This window comes from Aspergillus chevalieri, chromosome 6 (genome assembly GCF_016861735.1).
Source record: "Aspergillus chevalieri M1 DNA, chromosome 6, nearly complete sequence".
In the NCBI taxonomy this organism is placed as follows: Eukaryota; Fungi; Ascomycota; class Eurotiomycetes; order Eurotiales; family Aspergillaceae; genus Aspergillus; species Aspergillus chevalieri.
In genome coordinates, this window is record NC_057367.1 from 1,770,834 (window position 1) to 1,788,206 (window position 17,373).

A 17,373-nucleotide genomic window follows, 5' to 3' on the forward strand; every position below is an offset into this window, starting at 1 on the left:
CAATAGGAGAAATATATTCCTGATTGTTGGGGATGTTGTATCTTCATTTCTCCCCAGACCTGCTGTTACGACACAAGGATAATGTCTTTTATCAGTCTCGAGAATCAATCCCAGACAATCATGGCGATTCTCATATAAGATTTCCTTTTCTGAAAATAACGACATGGCTCTCCTTCCGAGAATAAAATGATAGGCCCAAGATGTCAGCCCTATATATTGGATGACGATGGTCATTCTGTATGTATGCCCGACAATCTGAAATGCTACCTTACCAGAAGAGTTCTGACCCCTACAGGAGTTTGTCAATCATTTCAATGTCCAGCTATCTTCTTTCTTTAGCCTTCAAGGACTTTTCCGATAGAAGGTATCAACATTGGATCAAATATCTCTGGAACTTGGGCTTTGGGTCTGCTACAGTGCGCACTAAGATCGGTCAATTTTTGGGTGAAAGCTATTTCAGACTGGTTTTCCTTGCAAATATCCCTCGGTTAATATTTCAATATCCTATTTTCTCTATAACAATATCTTGACAAAAATGCTTCTTGCTCATGAATACGATATCTACAGCTTGCAACGGAAGCCCTTGCGTGTGTCATGGCCAAAGGAGGAGCAGCATTCGACTTACTCCCTTACTCTCCCATTCCCCCGTACCGATACAGCGTCCCACTTCTAATTACATCTGCAGTCTTGCATTGGCTGGTCTCCTGGAGTATTTTTTTTTGTGGCCATTGTTCCGTTCAATATTCGTGGAAAGGTGGAAGCTAACTATCGGGCTTTCTCCTGTGGATACTCGCTAATTGCTATCATTTTTGCTATCTCTCTCGGCTGGTCTGATCATTCTCACAATCCTGTGTCTGGGAATGAGGCGTTTTAAATTGAACATACCCCTCGCTGGAAGTTGTAGCACCGCAATAAGCGCTGCATGTCAAAGGGCATGAACCTCAGATCCGTTCAATGGGGCGAGGTCCAAGTACCTTCCGAACACGACACTATTCCGACTCAAGCAACCGAACAAGCCGCATCACAGTCTGAATCTAGTCTGCAAACGAGCATCCACAGTACTGAGAGGGAGGTGTCGAGTGTCAACCAAGAGTAACAGGATGAGAATCTTACTGTATCTCAATCCGAATCCAGTCTACATACAAGGAAGAACTTGATTATACGTCATGAGCAAGATGAGGAGGCCGTATCCATCTATTGGATCATATGGAACGAGAATCTGATGACAATGGAGAAGGTTATGGTCATTGCAGCTTTACGTCTGACAAGCTGACTACTCCTCGTCCCGGGCAGTTATATGTCTAAGTCGGTTGTTGTCGTTAAGTGTACACTGTCATGGATGGACAGGCACAAACCTTTCTATTTGTTCATTAATATACATTCGATTCGATTCGTCTTACTGCTGCGTAGCTGTAGCCGTCAGTGACATAGTACAATTGGATCGGACTAGGGCCCTGGTTGTGCCGGAATACCGATTCAATGGCATTACGGCAAAAAAAAAAAAAAAGAAGTAGCGGTCGAATATCACCTTGGAGGTTTGGATCCAATAGATCAAGAGCGCAGATGTGATGAGAACAATTATTGTGCATATTGTGCAACTTTGCGGATAGATATATCCTCCGCCTGACCATATCACATGGCCCGTAACCACACGCGTGGGAATGATATAGTTAATATATGATCTCCAACAGGGATAGTGAGCCAAGTCAATATCTTAAATCAAAGAAGGTTATCAGATGACCAGTTTTGATGCAGATGCGTATTAGGTACGGGTTAGTATACACCATGCATTCAAGAATGTGGACTTGGCTATCAATTCAAGAGTTATTTGATTAGATCCATAAGCTCGTGTGATTTGTACACATTCAACCCCCTATACTATGGTCATCGCTTTCCGAATACATGCCATAAGATAATTATTGTAAACAGATACAAATGATATACTGACCGACGTCGATTCATGACCCCCATCAGTTACCGTTTGGTCGAGTGACCGGGACGCTGGATGGCAATCAGATATCCACGCCAAAACCTGAACAGCATCATCATCCTTGGTCCGCTGCACACTATCACTCGACAGTTATGATCAAAACATTTGGACCAGGGCAATTGCAGATTGATGCATCCCTGAGTGGACGCAGGAGCATAAAAATGGCAATGAGCGCGTGACCCGAAGTAGCTATGCTCTGCATTTAGTTCAGGCGCACTCATGCGCGATTCGCATCACTTGCGGCTTTTTGTTTGATTTAACGACGTAACCCCATGGCCTGTCATCAGCTAGCTGGCAGTTTTGTCGTCCGCAGCACCATCTCCTGAGCCACCTAATCGCACTTTCTTTGCCCTGCGCTTTTGCTCCCGTTTCGACAACGACTTCTCAGCCTCTTCAGCTGCTGGCTCCGCCTTCCTCTTCAGACTGTCTGCATTTGTCTCTGTTTGAGGTGCGCCTTTTTTAGCCGCTCCCTTCTTCTTCGACTGGCCTTCTTCGACCTTAGGCTTCTCCCCGCCGTAGACGACATCAATGGCCCCACGCCAGCTGGTTCGCTTGAGCTTCGCCAGAGCGGTCACCTTCCTTGTCTCTTCGCAGATTGCCTCCTTGCCACGCTCCTGTGACAGACCCCAGACGCATGCCAGGTTAATAACATCCCAAGGCGCGCGCACACCCAGTGCCCTCTTAGCCTCACTTGATATAATGATCCCCCTTCCGCGCGTGGCCCGGATAAGCGACATAGCATTCCCGATGAGATTCCGTCGTGCGTCAATTCCACTGCCCGTGATTCCAGATCCGTAGCAAATCTCGAATCGAATACCGCGCTCAATGGCAGCAGACAACATCTTGAATTTGAAATGGAATGGGATTCGCTCGGAAAAGTCCAGGGAGATCAGATCGCATTCCAGGTTGGTACAGGCGTTCAGTAGTGACTTCTCGTTCGTGGGACGTAGCGCGACTAGGTCATATGCTTGTGTCAGGCTGGTAAGACGCTGGTTCTGGGAGGGATCGGCGAGGATGAGGTTGAGACGAGTGAGTAGCTTTAGTGATTTCGGAGCATTTACGGGCACGGTTGGGGGTGCTAAGTTCGGAGGGAGTTTTCCACTGATCGTCTGAGAGAGCGCGACGGTTGTGTAACCGACTAAGAGCAGTCAAGTCAGCTTCTCATGTGGTCTTGAATGCCGGAGAATCGGCAGTAGGAACGCGGGCAAGTGACGTACTCTCCGCCAGGAAATTCAAGGTGTGCGAGATCTCAGGATCATCCGAGTTGTATGGAACGTTGAGATCGTAGAACATCTTAGTTGTTTTAAATGGTTTGTGAGCCTCTCGACCTGTCCTGGATGTGTAGCTCACAGCTATCCCAGAAAGGCAATCGAAAAATCGCGCCGGATCAATGCAACTCCGAGCCGGCGGAATCTCCCCACAACAAGCGGTCCCGTGACTGCCTGAGCGGAACGAACGAATGCCTGCAAAGTCTCGGTCATCACCAAGAATTGCCAACTGTGTTTGTCTGTGTCTCCCCATCTTCTGCTTCCTTTTTGCTCGCTTTGGACGATAGCAACGGCTGCGCGGTTTGGACAAGGCAAGGCTCATTTGCTCTTGGTCTTGCAGCTGCTGTTATCTGTCCTCTGACCTCAATTTTTCCTCATCTCCTTGTCGCCGCCCTCTCTTTTTGTTACGTGCGCTTCGTACCCCGCCACAGCTTCCTCTCCTAATATATCAAACGATTGTGGACCGTTTCGGAAATCTGCTTGTGAGCAGCCGCCATTCACAATGGCGCGCGTTTATGCAGACGTCAATGAGCGTATGCCCCGATCCTACTGGGATTATGACAGTGTGAACATTTCATGGGGTGTGTTGGAAAACTACGAAGTAGTCCGCAAGATTGGTAAGCTTTTCGTACTTTGCGCCTTGCTTCGCATCGAAGAATGGCTGGAATGTGGAATCTCTTTGACTTGCAATGCGAAACTAATGCTAATGGCGTCGATTGATAGGTCGGGGAAAATATTCCGAAGTGTTCGAGGGCATCAATGTCGTCAACTACCAGAAGTGTGTCATTAAGGTCCTCAAGCCGGTCAAGAAGAAGAAGATTAAGCGTGAGATCAAGATTCTTCAGAACCTGGCGGGTGGTCCCAACGTGGTAGCCCTGCTTGATGTCGTTCGCGATAGCCAGAGCAAAACGCCAAGTTTGGTTTTTGAATACGTGAACAACACGGACTTCCGCACGCTGTACCCCCGGTTCACCGACTACGACGTCCGCTTCTATGTCTACGAACTCTTGAAAGCGCTAGACTTCTGCCACAGCAAGGGAATCATGCACCGTGATGTCAAGCCACACAACGTTATGATTGACCATGACAAGAAGAAGGTTTGTTTGGACTCCGGGTGCCTTGTGATTGCGTGCACTGACATTCTCTAAGCTTCGTCTGATCGATTGGGGTCTTGCCGAATTCTACCACAAGGGCACAGAGTACAACGTTCGGGTTGCGTCGCGATACTTCAAGGGCCCGGAACTGCTTGTCGACTTCCAGGAATACGATTATTCGCTCGATATGTGGTCGCTGGGCGCCATGTTTGCATCCATGATTTTCCGCAAGGAGCCATTCTTTCACGGAAACAGCAACTCCGATCAATTGGTTAAGATCGCCAAGGTTTTGGGAACCGAGGAACTCTTTGAATACTTGGACAAGTATGACATTGAATTGGATCCGCAGTACGACGAGATCCTTACACGCTTCCCCCGGAAGCCGTGGCGCTCATTCGTCAATGCTGAGAACCAACGATTCGTCAGCGACGAAGCAATTGATTTCCTGGACAAACTTTTACGATACGACCATGCTGTAAGCCATTGTCCTTTGTTATTTCGTCATTCGCAAGTGCTAACAATCTTGTAGGAACGGCTTACTGCCCAGGAGGCCATGGCCCACCCGTACTTTGCGCCTGTTCGCGCAGCAGAGCAGTCGGGGCGGAACAACACAACATCCTAAAGAAATGAAGCTGGCTACTACGACTCGAATTTTCTAACTATTTCAACCATGCAATCGCTCCGGTTCCTGTCTCAGCGGCCGCTGTAGTCAGTGGCAGATAATGACGTTCTGATTATGGCCAGTTTGCTCAAATGCTTTTCGAGTTGGTTCTCTTGAAATGGATGGATAGAGGTGGATAGAAGGAGGGGGATATTAAGACGACAGAGGGGAGTGGTGTACCGTTCAGCGTCGTGCTGGACGTGAACTGAACTGCAGTGAAAGTGGTGAGGCAAGGAATTCGGAGCGGAGACGACGCTGATGACAGATGATATACACCTAATCTGTTGGGTATTTGGCCCATATCTCACCTCAATACTCTTTGGCGTATTCAGCGAGTGAAATCTATCTAACTATCTGACGATGTTTTCGGAGTGGGATAAACATTTTCTTTCTTGTTCTGCTCTATGTAACCACCTACATGCAAATATGGCAACTACGCCTCTTTTCTTTGTTTTTGATATTCTCATTTTCGTAATCTCTGGATTGGTGACTTAGAATCCCCTTTATTCCTTTGCTCATTCTTACTTTTCTGCGCGTTTGCATTAGTCTGAAAAGCCGTAGGAATGAGATGTTAGATGGTGCTCATGATATATCCGACCGAATTGCAATTGTTTCAGTTATTTTCGTTCATACTGTATGTAGTGTATGCTCGATGCGTCCATGTCACGTGACCCAGATCATTCCTTTTCTCTGGCTGACGCCCGAAAAAAAAAAAAAAAGTCACGAAGAAGAATCCAAAGAAAACATCGCTCAATTGCGATCAATTCAAGCCCAGTTACATAGAAGTACCGCTCCATGGGCACTTCCTGAACCCCACCAGGGCCCGCTCCGATTCGTCCCAGACTTCCGCTGCAAAAAAAAAGCGCCCGCACAACCAGAACCCCTCCACCCCTCCGAGTGCTTTCACGCGCGTTTGGTGTCTCCGGTGTCCAAGATACTTATCCGGCAGCTAGTGGCGCGAGCGGCGCCTAGGAGATTCACTCCTCCAACGTTATTATATCGTTCATATTCCAGAATGTCTGCCCCCAATCCAGGTAAGTGCTTATCGGACCCGGTTAACGGGTGACTCATGTCTGTTTGCTATGAGGATTGCAAATCGCTAACAGTCTCTGTATTGCTTGCAGTTGGTGAGCCACCGGCTCCCATGAAGGACCCCGCACCTCAAGCCGAAGAACAGACCAGAAACCAGAACCTCAGCGATGCGACAAAGGACCCCCAGGCCGCACAGGATGCCGCCGCAGCTCCGAAGGTGAAGAGCGAGAAGGAGTGTACGTATTCGGATATCTGGGATTGTTGGCTATGATGGACATCCGTTGACAATGGTGATTTAATATAGTGGAACGTGAGCGCAAGAAGGCCGAAAAGGCGAAGAAATTCGCAGAGAAGCAGGCCAAGGCTGCCTCCGCCAAACCCGCTGCCCCCAAGGCTGAGAAGAAGGCTCCGAAGCCCGAGAAGGACAAGACTACCGATGCCTACGATCCCCGTGCTATCGAGTCCGGCCGGTATGAGTGGTGGGAGAGCCGTGATCTTTTCAAGCCCGAGTTCGGCGCCGACGGCGGAGTCCTGCCGGCGGGTAACTTCGTCATTCCTATTCCTCCTCCCAACGTTACCGGCTCCCTACACATGGGCCATGCCCTCACAAACGCCTTGCAAGATACTATGATCCGTTGGCAGCGGATGAAGGGTAAGACGACGCTGTGGCTGCCGGGTATGGACCACGCCGGTATTTCGACCCAGAGTGTTGTTGAGAAGATGTTGTGGAAGAAGGAACAGAAGACCCGTCACGACCTGGGCCGTGAGGAGTTTACGAAGCGCGTCTGGGACTGGAAGCACGAGTACCACGCGAACATCAAGAATGCTCTGCGCAGAGTCGGTGGTTCCTTCGACTGGAGCCGTGAGGCTTTCACCATGGACGAGAATCTGTCCGCAGCTGTCACCGAGACCTTCGTCCGCCTTCACGAAGAGGGTATCATCTACCGTGCCAACCGTCTGGTCAACTGGTGTGTTGCTTTGAACACCTCTCTGTCCAACCTGGAAGTCGAGAACAAGGAGGTCGAGGGCCGTACGCTCCTTGATGTCCCCGGCTACGAGAGAAAAGTCGAGTTCGGTGTCTTGACTCACTTCTGCTACGAAATTGATGGCACCAAGGAGAGAATTGAGATCGCTACCACTCGTCCTGAGACCATGATCGGTGACACTGGTATTGCTGTCCACCCTACCGACAAGCGCTACCAGCACTTGATTGGCAAGCACGCCCGTCACCCCTTCGTCGACCGTCTCCTTCCCATTGTTGCCGACGAGGAAGTTGACCCCGAGTTCGGTACTGGTGCCGTGAAAATCACCCCCGCCCACGACTTCAACGATTTCAACCGCGGGAAGGCCCACAACCTTAAATTCATCTCCGTCATGAACGACGACGGTACCTACAATAATAAGGCCGGCATCTTCGCTGGTATGAAACGGTTCGACGCCCGTTACAAGGTCATCGACCTCCTGAAGGAGCAGGGCTTGTACGTCAAGTGGGAGCACAATCCCATGAAGATTCCCCGTTGTGCCAAGTCGAACGATGTCATCGAGCCTATCCTGAAGCCGCAGTGGTGGATGAAGATGCAGAGCCTCGCAGAGCCGGCCATCAAGGCCGTTGAGGATGGCGACATTGTCATCCGCCCCGAAACTGCTGAGAAGAGCTACTTCCGCTGGATGAGAAACATCAACGACTGGTGTCTGTCGCGGCAACTTTGGTGGGGTCACCAGGCTCCGGCTTACCTTGTCCAGATTGAGGGCCAGGATGTTGATGACAGCGATGGTGATTACTGGGTTACTGGCCGCTCTGAGGAGGAGGCTAAGCAGAAGGCCGCTGCCAAGTTCCCCGGAAAGAAGTTTACCCTTGCTCGCGATCCTGACGTCCTTGACACCTGGTTCTCATCTGGCTTGTGGCCTTTCTCTACCCTTGGCTGGCCTAAGCAGACTCACGACTTGGAGACCCTGTACCCCACCTCCGTTCTGGAGACCGGTTGGGATATCCTCTTCTTCTGGGTTGCCAGAATGATCATGCTTGGTATCAAGATGACTGGCAAGGTTCCCTTCAAGGAGGTGTACTGCCACTCCCTGATCAGAGATTCGGAGGGCCGTAAGATGTCCAAGTCTCTTGGTAACGTCGTTGACCCTCTTGATGTTATGGAGGGTATCCAGCTCGAGAAGCTCCACGCCAAGCTTCTCACTGGTAACCTTGCCGATAAGGAGGTTGCCACTGCCACCAAGTACCAGAAGAAGGCATTCCCCAAGGGTATTCCTGAATGTGGTGCTGATGCTCTGCGTTTTGCTCTCGTTGCTTACACCACTGGTGGTGGTGACATTGCGTTCGACATTCAGGTCATCCACGGATACCGTCGTTTCTGTAACAAAATCTATCAGGCCACCAAGTACGTGCTTGGCAAGCTGGGCGAGGACTTCAGACCTCAGGCTACTGTCGCAAAGACTGGCAGGGAATCTCTCGCAGAGCGCTGGATCTTGCACAAGTTCAACACCGCCGCCAAGGAGGTCGACCAGGCTCTCGAGCAGCGTGAGTTCAACGTCGCCGCCACCACCGCTTACCAGTACTGGTACAGCCAGCTGTGCGACGTCTTCATCGAAAACTCCAAGTCCCTTTTGGCTCCTGAACTTCCCGCCGAGGTGCAGCAGTCGGCCAAGGAGACCCTCTACACCGCTCTCGAGGGTGCCCTGACCATGATCCACCCCATCATGCCCTTCGTCACCGAGAACCTCTGGCAGCGTCTCCCCCGCCGCCCCGGCGACCACACCATCTCGATTATGAAGGCCCGCTTCCCCGAGTACAGACCCGAGTTCGACGACCCGGCCGCCGCCGCCGCCTACGAGCTCATCCTGAACACCTCCAAGGCCATCCGCTCCATTCTCGCCCAGTACGAAGTCAAGACCAAGGGCGACATCATTGTCCAGACCTACGATGCCACCAGCTACAAGACAATCTCTGACGAACTCGCCATTGTCAAGTCCCTTGGTGGTAAGAACCTAGGTGAACTGAGCGTCCGCGGTCCCGAGGACACCACTCGTCCCAGCGGCTGCGTTGTCTCTGCCGTTGGTGCTGAGGCTGCCGTCTACCTCCGTGTCTCCAAGGAGGTTGCTCTCGAGCAGGAGGAGAAGGCTAAGGCTAGCCTGGAGAAGTCGCGTGATGCTGTGCGCCGCCAGCAGACCCTTGTCAACGGTGCTGGGTGGAAGGAGAAGGCGAAGCCTGAGGTGCGGGAGGCTGAGGAGAAGAAGCTGAAGGATGCAGAGAGTGAGTCTGCGCGGTTGGAGGAGCAGATTAAGGAGTTTGAGAGATTGCGCTTGGAATAGGTTTTCTGGACAGTTTTGTAAGGTTTGTTGATTAGGTTTATGAATCTCAGTTTCATTGCTGTATATGCCTACTTATTAGGTACAACGCCGTAGCAGCGCCATCGCTGAGAGTTAACGTGCTTAGTCAGTCGTTATTCCTGAGAACCTGCCATGGCTTCTTTGGACATGAACAACATGGTCTAGATATTTTCTTTAACTGGACAACTCCCCGATAAATTGGAATGCGGCGTTTCGAGAGAATATACGACAATGTCGAGCCTGTTGAGGAGTACCGCCGGGGAGGCTACCATCCAGTACCCTCCACGATGTATTCAATCACAGGTACGAGATTATTGGAAAGTTGGCATTTGGTCAATTCTCAACAGTATGGTTTGCAAATGATCAATTGTGGGTTTCCTTTTCAGCAGGTTGTCTCTCCCCCCAAGAGGACTAATTAATACATTTAAGGCACCGGCGACAAGTCGCATTGAAAATACTAAACGTAGATATCTCCAAAGACGAAAACGAACTCTCTAAACTCATCCATTTGTCGGAGTCAGTCCGAGGCCTTAATCATCTTGGAAAAGCGCATGTTATCGAATTACTGGCCTACTTTGAGCATGATGGCCCAGATGGAACTCACTTGCGCCTTGTGCTCCCTGTTATGATCACTGATGCTGCAGCGATGATTGTCACTGGGAAGCCGCACAAAGTGGGCTGCATACAAGCTGTTTCCAAACAAGTCTCCTGGGGCCTCGACCTCCTTCATACACTAGACATCGTTCATTGCGGTAGGTTGGCCCTCCAGGGTATTATAATTGGCATTATACTGACTTGATGCAGATTTATAACCTGCAAATATCGTGTTTTCAGTCACCAGAGCTGCGCACGGCGAGGCATTTTTGCAGCCCCCTGAGTTCAGTCCTTATCAGGTGGCTAGAGGAAACGAAGGTAAATGATAGCACCCCGGAGTATTTGATGGCTTCACAGAGACGTCGGGGGCAACTAAATGATGCAGACTTCTCCATGCTCCTGGTCAAGATTGGCGATGTGGGCGGAGGTATGATGTACCCGCTCTAATTTTAGTAAAAGAATCTAACATGCTATACTGGTCGCGATGGGTGGTCAATCCAACCAGTGGCCTGTGATGCCGATAGCCTTCCGTGCATCTGAGCTGATCTACCGAAAGACTTGGGATGCTGGTATTTATATCTGGGCTTTGCGTTGTTTGGTATGCTGACGCCTCCATCCTGAAACCTGTTTCACCTCTCTAAAGCCGTAGTAAAGCTATTTGAGTTGGCGACAAATGAGCCATTGTTTCCAGTAGGGTCCTTTGGCCTCACAGCCGAACAGATTGACCAAGAGTACATTCCTTGTAGATCAATTTTCTTGATAAAGACGTTCAAACGCACGAGTGCTTCATGAAGCACCTGATGGACAGGCTACCATCTAACTTGCGCGCTGAGAATATTCAGCATCTCGCATCGTTCCTTTTGTTGATGCTGCAGAAAGACCCTCGAAGGCGAATGCCAACCAGTACTCAATCAACCCTTTCTTACTGAAGGACCTGAGGGTTGAGGGGCTTGTCAAATGTCGAACATCATGTATTTCCACAAGCCTCAACCGATGTACATACACAGATATTCGCTTTTAGATCTATCAGTAGTCACGTGCGACATACCACCGAGTCCAGGTAGCCGCATAGGGCCAGTGCATTCAAGCCTATCATGAAATATGAGGATTCTGAAGACGAACTGCACGATTATGTAGTATCAGGGAAAAGAAATATATGTCTAGAATTATCAATTATTTCTGGATTGATGGAGGCTGGACTTAAGCTTATCGATAAGAGCGCCAAGACCGACCTCCAAAACTTTTCGCTCCGCCTTTTTTTTTTTATCCAAAGTCAACGTCTGCGACGACAAAAACCAACATCTCCCAGTCAAAATGGCATCGATGTTGAGAGAAGTGTATGTAAATCACAAATATTGCCAAGTTTACAATGAAATATACTAATTAAAACAGCAAACCCAAAAACCCGCGCACAGCACGCCTCCTCAAAGCCAAAGAGCCCCAACTCGTCGAAGGCCCCAAACGCACCCTCCTCCTCCACGGCTCAAAGTGCCCAACCCCCGTGCACACAATCCTCAAGACCTTTCACTCCCTCACAAAACCGAACTCCGTCCTTTTCCACAAGAAGAATGAGAACATCCGCCCTTTCGAAAGCACCGAGAGCCTCGAGTTCCTGGCCAACAAGAACGAAGCCGGAGTGGTCGTGTTCGGCAGCAGCTCCAAGAAACGACCCAACTGCATCACACTCATGCGCGTGTTCGACTCGAAGACGCTTGACATGTGCGAGATGATGCTGCTCCCCGGCGAGAGTGGTGAGGATGCGGTTCCTGCGATGAATAATCTCGTGATGCAGATCGGGGTTGGGTTACGGCCGATGCTGATTTTTGCGGGGAGTCCGTGGGATGACGAGACTTCGATGGCGCATGTTATGCTCAAGAGCATGTTCACTGATATGTTCAAGGGCGAGGAGAGCGACAAGATCGATGTTGAGGGGTTGCAGTATGCGCTTATGGTTGCTGCTGAGGAGCCGGCGCAGGGTCTTGCGCCTGTTATTCACCTGCGGTGGTATAAGCTGCGGACTAAGCGTAGTGGTCACAAGCTTCCTCGCGTTGAGCTGGATGAGATAGGTCCTAAGCTGGACTTCAAGATTGGTCGTTTGCAGGAGGCGCCGCGGGATGTCATGAAGGAGGCCATGAAGCAGGGCAAGAGGCCGAATGAAGAGGTTAAGTTGAAGAAGAACATTGGCATGGATGCGATTGGTGATAAGGTCGGTCGTGTGCACTTGGCCAAGCAGGACCTGGGTGGCTTGCAGACTAGGAAGATGAAGGGATTGAAGCGCCGTGCTGGTGTTGAGTCGGATGAGGATGAGGATATGATGGATGTTGATGAGGTTTCGGAGGATGAGGGTCGCAAGAGGACACGGACGGAATAAGGACATAACATTTGTGGTTAATCATGCATTTCTTCTGTTTCGCACGTGGCGTTTCCGGTTGGATTGGTGATTTTTGACTTGTGCTGAGCAAGTTCGTTTGAATAAGCTGTCTGTTTTTGTACAGATAAAAGTATGCATTTATTACACTTATACTCTGATTTCGAACCTATATACATTACAGATGACTATGGATTGTTTATTGCCAAGTGGAAGAACTATGTTCTCGTTGTCGGTTGACCGACCGGGCCTACCGAGGGTGCAAGTAACGTTTGGAAACTAGGTAGCTGGGGGTGAACCGTAGTCCCTCCAGATGGAGGGTATGCAGATGGAAGTTGTGCAGCCGGCGCATCTCCATTCTCAACATCATTACCAGGTGAAGCGTCTCTAACATCACTCTCATCCAACGACTCATCCCCAACCACCACGTCCTTTTCCTCAATACCATTCTCCTGACTTCTTGGCTTCCGTTTCGCTCTCTGTGCCTCCGTAATCTTCCTCCTCACCGGCACAGAACTCTTCAACCAAGCATACACAGTTCCCCACCCCGCCGTCATCGCCTCCTTCGCAGCCGGATCCCGCAACAACCGTTCCCAGTCCTCGGGCGATATATCAGGTAGAATTCGCTTTTCTGTAGACGTATGGCCGCGGCCGATGATGCTGCGCTGGTAGCCCGTCTCCTGGAGACGGCGGGAGAAGTTCGATTTGCTGTTTTTGGTGTTGTGGGCGGTCATGAAGTGGTTTTGAATGTCCGCGAGGAAGGCTATGGGTGCGTTTCGACGTAGGTGCGGAGGTCCTGGGGCTATTAGTATTCGGGCTGTTTTTCTATTGAGCAAGTCTACTCGTTTTGTTTTGTGATGATTTGCAAAGCGAGTCCACATTCGCGATTGGCCCTTCCTTTCCCCTCAGCGACAACCATATGAAAGCAAGCTACATACTTCCAGAAATTGATCATGAAATGACCGCAATCGCCCCATTGGCTTTGGGGGCTCTGTTCGAGGCGGCGTTGAAATCCCGTATGTACTCAGGCTATGCGCCATGCGTCGCAGTTCCATGTGAGACTCCATGGACCTGACATATCTGAGCATATGGTTCGCGGCGGAAGAGAGCTGCTGTTTTCTGTCGCCTTTGGTCTTCTGTTAAGCGAGCACCGGGCATTTTGTTTTATTATCATGTCTCGTCAGGCAGGGAAGATGGGACGAGTTGGCGGCTGCAACACGACATGTTGACGGGAGTTGATCCATCATCCGCAGATCGGCAGCTGAGATTCTTGGCATCGAGTGTCGTTAGAGCAATACAGTGTCCCTCGAGTTTATCTTCTCTTCTTCCTGCCTTGTTCCCTACACGTCAATCGTCCCCTGTAAAAAGGACAAGTAATCCCCGAAGAGTGCTCCCCAGACCATATGTCACGTGACCATGACGTCGCACTCGGCATGCTTCACATGCCGAGGCAACTCTTCCGCGGCGCCGAACAAAAGTGACCGCTCTGCTCTCTCCTCCATCTTATCGCTAACAAGAGGAGACGCAGATTGACGGCTGAAGAGTTGAAAATCACGATCGCTGGGTTTGCTATTATCCCATGTTCTTGCGATTTGTCCCGATACAGATAAATCAAGCGGCAACGGCCAGCCTTTCGTTTTCATAATGAGCCGAGGTCCCGAGATTATGAAGGCGCTGATGGTAAGGATTCTTTATTGCTGGGTGAGGGTATACTTGGGGTCCGGTGGCTGATTTGTGTCTAGTCTCGTCTGGATGCTATTGTTCTGGATCCTGATCTTGCGCCTTTGCTGTCTCTGCTCAAGGGTGTTCGGAATGGTGTCGTCTACGGGTCGAAAGTGCGGTTTCCGCACGCTTTGGTGTATGAGAAGTCTTCCTGGGCTGTTTATTCTGAATAACGCTGACGGATGTCTCTCTGCAGGATGATATTTCTTTTCCGCTCCGGAACGTAAGACAGCCTCCCATCGACTCGATTACCCCTATACTGATCAATCCACAGCCTCCGCGAAAAGGCCAAGCTCGTCCTGAAAGCCACGAAAACGCACGCCAGCAACCTCGCGACCTTCGCCCTCATATACAAGAGCTCCATGCTCGCACTGCGGAATCTAAACACATCCAGTGTCAGCAAGGAGAACCGCTACGATAGCTTCTTCGCCGGATTGCTGGGAGGATACGCTGTTTTTGGCCGGCACCAGACCAGTGTCACCCAGCAGGTATGCCACACTTCCTTGAAAAGAAAGAAGTATCAGGAGTTAACGGGACCAGATCGTCATCTACGTTTTCGCCCGCGTGGCCCTCTCCCTCGCCAAACTCTCCGTCGAACCTAACATGCACCCGTTCTCACATCTCATCACACCCGAAGCTCGTTCCCAGATCAAAGACAATGCATGGCCGGTCTTTGCAAGTCTCAGCTGGGCTTCTGTCATGTACATCTTCCGCTGGTATCCGGAGACGCTGGTTTCGAGCCTGAGGAGCAGTATGGTTTATATGTATGTCTTCTTACCTTGGCTTGTGGGTGCCATGTTTGTACTGATGTGTGGCAGCTACGCGGACTCGGACCACTGGAACTCGTTCCGGAATTTCTTAATACACAATAAATAGATTGGCGATGGGTTGGCTCTTCTGGCGTATAGATTGGTGATTATTGTTTGTTTTTGTTTATCCTTAGTGTATATAGCGTATCTCGGCCGACTGGGCTGTGTTGATGGTTATTAATATCGTTAGTATTCATCCTTTTAACGCGTACGGTCACATGAGCTAAGTATATTTTTTGGAATTGATAACATTTCTCATCGATACGCAATACACGTACAGGTTTATCCTGATCGTTCCGGTGTAAGGGATTCACCCGTGGACAACCTGGTCGTATTACGACATTTTCGGGCTCTAGAAATTACGGCCGGCTATGGTATACAAGATATCAAAAACACCAGATACCAATCCTATAGTTAGCTATCGATTACTACTACGATGCAATATGATCTGTGTTACGAGTATCGTATCCAACATGGAATGAGCGCATGGGCGACCTACTCCTAGTACTCAATAGCCAATACATGGGCTATCATGTACCTGTGCAGCGGTTGACAACCACGTGTCTTTTCAGGTTGTCGATTGGACCGAGAGGTAGTACAGAGTATTATCAAAAAAGCCGGGAAGCAAATCCGGGGATTGCATTTCTGCACACAAAAGTACCTGACAAGGACAGAAATTCCAATTCATCTTGATTGGACAGGAACCTATGTATGCAAGAAAACGAACGCCAGTACCATGGATAAAAATAACGAAAAACAACACAAGCCATCAAACAACGGTACGAAGGGGATAACAGTGTATGTAATACAGGATAACATCCGAAACGTTTCCCAACTTCTCGAAAACCGGACCAAAAGCCAACGGACATGGATATGCAATGTGATTTCGGGAGTGATACAAATAGGTATGGACTCAGCCATATTCCGAAAAAGTTGTGGGGCCACCGGCATGGGATCTTCCCTATCGTGGTTTAGTGTCCGCCGCGGGCCGTAGAGTGGAACGGGATCTGACATACCCCATACATATGCTTTGTGAACCATCATTTGCCAATACATAACCGATTTTCTGTCAACGGGAAGCTTAACTCCCTGTCATGGATGACGGGAGAAGACGACAAAGTGAAAGTAGCGTAACGGCTTCAAAATATGGAAAGGTAAGCAAAAGAAGTAAGTCAAAGAAAACCAGGAATAAAGCTCGTCATACCCCTATTCAATTTTCATCTCCGGATCAATTGGATACCCTGATTCGATGAGGTACATGAGGCGTTGCGTGTTCGGGCCGATCCAGCCACCCACTCCAGCGACGTCTTCTCCCGACCGTTGAATGCCAGCGTAGACCATATTACCCTGTCTATAAATGGTTATCAAAGCGAGAAAGAGTCTTAAAAGAAAAAAAAAGTGGTATGAATTACGCTTTATCCAACGAATTCTGGTGTCCACCAACCGGCACAGCGTATCCATCAGAGGGAGGGGAGCTCTGGCTGCCATAAGACGTGCTGCGCAGTTGCTGGTTGGAGTTGGAATTGTTCAAGTAGGAGCTTGGATCAGAGGAGGAAAGTTGGAAGTTGGTCGCGTCGATGTTCGAGCTTCCGTCGAAGGAGAGCGGCTGGTTGGCCTGGTGCATGCTCGCGCTCTGATTGAAGGAGAGTGGATGGTTGGACTGCTTCATGTTCATTTTCGGGCCGAAGGGAATCGGTTGGTGGTGCTTTGACTGGTGCATATTCGAGACTGAGTCGGAAGAGAATGGTCGAGGGCGTTTGGTGGCTTGGTTCGTGCCTTCCATGGCTGATCGTGGTAGTGAGTAGTGATCGGAGCAGGTGGTGTAAGTATATCGTTATGCGTAAGGTGGATGGATGGATAGAATATTCGGATGAAAGAGTGAGACGAGTAAATAGGAGTTGGGGATGAAAAGTTCTGAGAGAGACGAGTGCGGAATTGTCAGGTACAATTTTGGCCGGTGGTCAAATCAGTGCCTGGGGTCGCTCTTTCCTGAAATCACGCAGGGTGGTCTGTATCTGCGGAGAATGAGTCCAAGTATATTTCTATCCCAAAAAAGTAATGGAAGAAGAACGTTGTTTGATAACTCAGTATATGATATTCAGATAAAACCAGTTTCGCTTGGCACTCCAGCTGAACATAACACCTTCGGGCGCTCCCGTCCATCCCGAACTTATTCCGTGGTACATTCTTCGGGGCCACAACACGATTGAAGCATCTAGCCCAAAATAAATTCTCCAGCGGGTGCTTCTAGGGTTGGGGTCGATTTAACCCAAGAGCCGACCCCGGAAAGATCTTCGGCTTGGCTGAATTTGGATGGATTGCTTTTCCTATCAACGATTCATCAAATTAAACTTAAATGACAGTTAAAGTAGAGGAGAAGGAAATATTTACTTCTCAGGCGAAGGGTTCTTGTCATTAATCAGGACATTCGATACACCTGACAGATTGGAGCTGTGGCTATTCACTGATCCAGCTTGATAGTGACTGAAAATTGAA

General features: G+C 49.6%; 7 protein-coding genes across 7 annotated transcripts; 4 read left to right on the forward strand and 3 right to left on the reverse strand.

Moving 5' to 3' along the window:
- Nucleotides 1-2,277: 2,277 nt before the first annotated feature.
- On the reverse strand, nt 2,278-3,283 carry ACHE_60631A (ribonuclease P subunit p30 family protein; the record flags this gene model as incomplete). Its single annotated transcript, XM_043281826.1, has 2 exons — nt 2,278-3,128; nt 3,208-3,283. The coding sequence occupies 2 exons, from the start codon at nt 3,281-3,283 to the stop codon at nt 2,278-2,280; spliced, it is 927 nt and encodes a 308-aa protein (XP_043139267.1).
- A 477-nt stretch (nt 3,284-3,760) lies between these two features.
- CKA1 (casein kinase II subunit alpha/alpha') lies at nt 3,761-4,974 on the forward strand (the record flags this gene model as incomplete). The annotated part of the gene is made up of 4 exons (XM_043281827.1): nt 3,761-3,875; nt 3,982-4,355; nt 4,408-4,827; nt 4,882-4,974. 4 exons carry the CDS (start codon nt 3,761-3,763, stop codon nt 4,972-4,974), a joined length of 1,002 nt encoding a protein of 333 aa, XP_043139268.1.
- A 1,054-nt stretch (nt 4,975-6,028) lies between these two features.
- Nucleotides 6,029-9,366, forward strand: VAS1 (valine--tRNA ligase; the record flags this gene model as incomplete). Its single annotated transcript, XM_043281828.1, has 3 exons — nt 6,029-6,047; nt 6,138-6,281; nt 6,350-9,366. 3 exons carry the CDS (start codon nt 6,029-6,031, stop codon nt 9,364-9,366), a joined length of 3,180 nt encoding a protein of 1,059 aa, XP_043139269.1.
- A 1,926-nt stretch (nt 9,367-11,292) lies between these two features.
- On the forward strand, nt 11,293-12,349 carry RPF2 (rRNA-binding ribosome biosynthesis protein RPF2; the record flags this gene model as incomplete). Its single annotated transcript, XM_043281829.1, has 2 exons — nt 11,293-11,315; nt 11,371-12,349. The coding sequence occupies 2 exons, from the start codon at nt 11,293-11,295 to the stop codon at nt 12,347-12,349; spliced, it is 1,002 nt and encodes a 333-aa protein (XP_043139270.1).
- A 215-nt stretch (nt 12,350-12,564) lies between these two features.
- ACHE_60635A (uncharacterized protein) lies at nt 12,565-13,080 on the reverse strand (the record flags this gene model as incomplete). The annotated part of the gene is made up of 1 exon (XM_043281831.1): nt 12,565-13,080. One exon carries the CDS (start codon nt 13,078-13,080, stop codon nt 12,565-12,567), a length of 516 nt encoding a protein of 171 aa, XP_043139271.1.
- Nucleotides 13,081-13,990: 910 nt separating this feature from the next.
- Nucleotides 13,991-14,944, forward strand: ACHE_60636S (Tim17/Tim22/Tim23/Pmp24 family protein; the record flags this gene model as incomplete). The annotated part of the gene is made up of 6 exons (XM_043281832.1): nt 13,991-14,026; nt 14,089-14,204; nt 14,265-14,291; nt 14,343-14,556; nt 14,609-14,832; nt 14,887-14,944. 6 exons carry the CDS (start codon nt 13,991-13,993, stop codon nt 14,942-14,944), a joined length of 675 nt encoding a protein of 224 aa, XP_043139272.1.
- A 1,139-nt stretch (nt 14,945-16,083) lies between these two features.
- ACHE_60637A (uncharacterized protein) lies at nt 16,084-16,660 on the reverse strand (the record flags this gene model as incomplete). Its single annotated transcript, XM_043281833.1, has 2 exons — nt 16,084-16,228; nt 16,290-16,660. 2 exons carry the CDS (start codon nt 16,658-16,660, stop codon nt 16,084-16,086), a joined length of 516 nt encoding a protein of 171 aa, XP_043139273.1.
- Nucleotides 16,661-17,373: the final 713 nt, after the last annotated feature.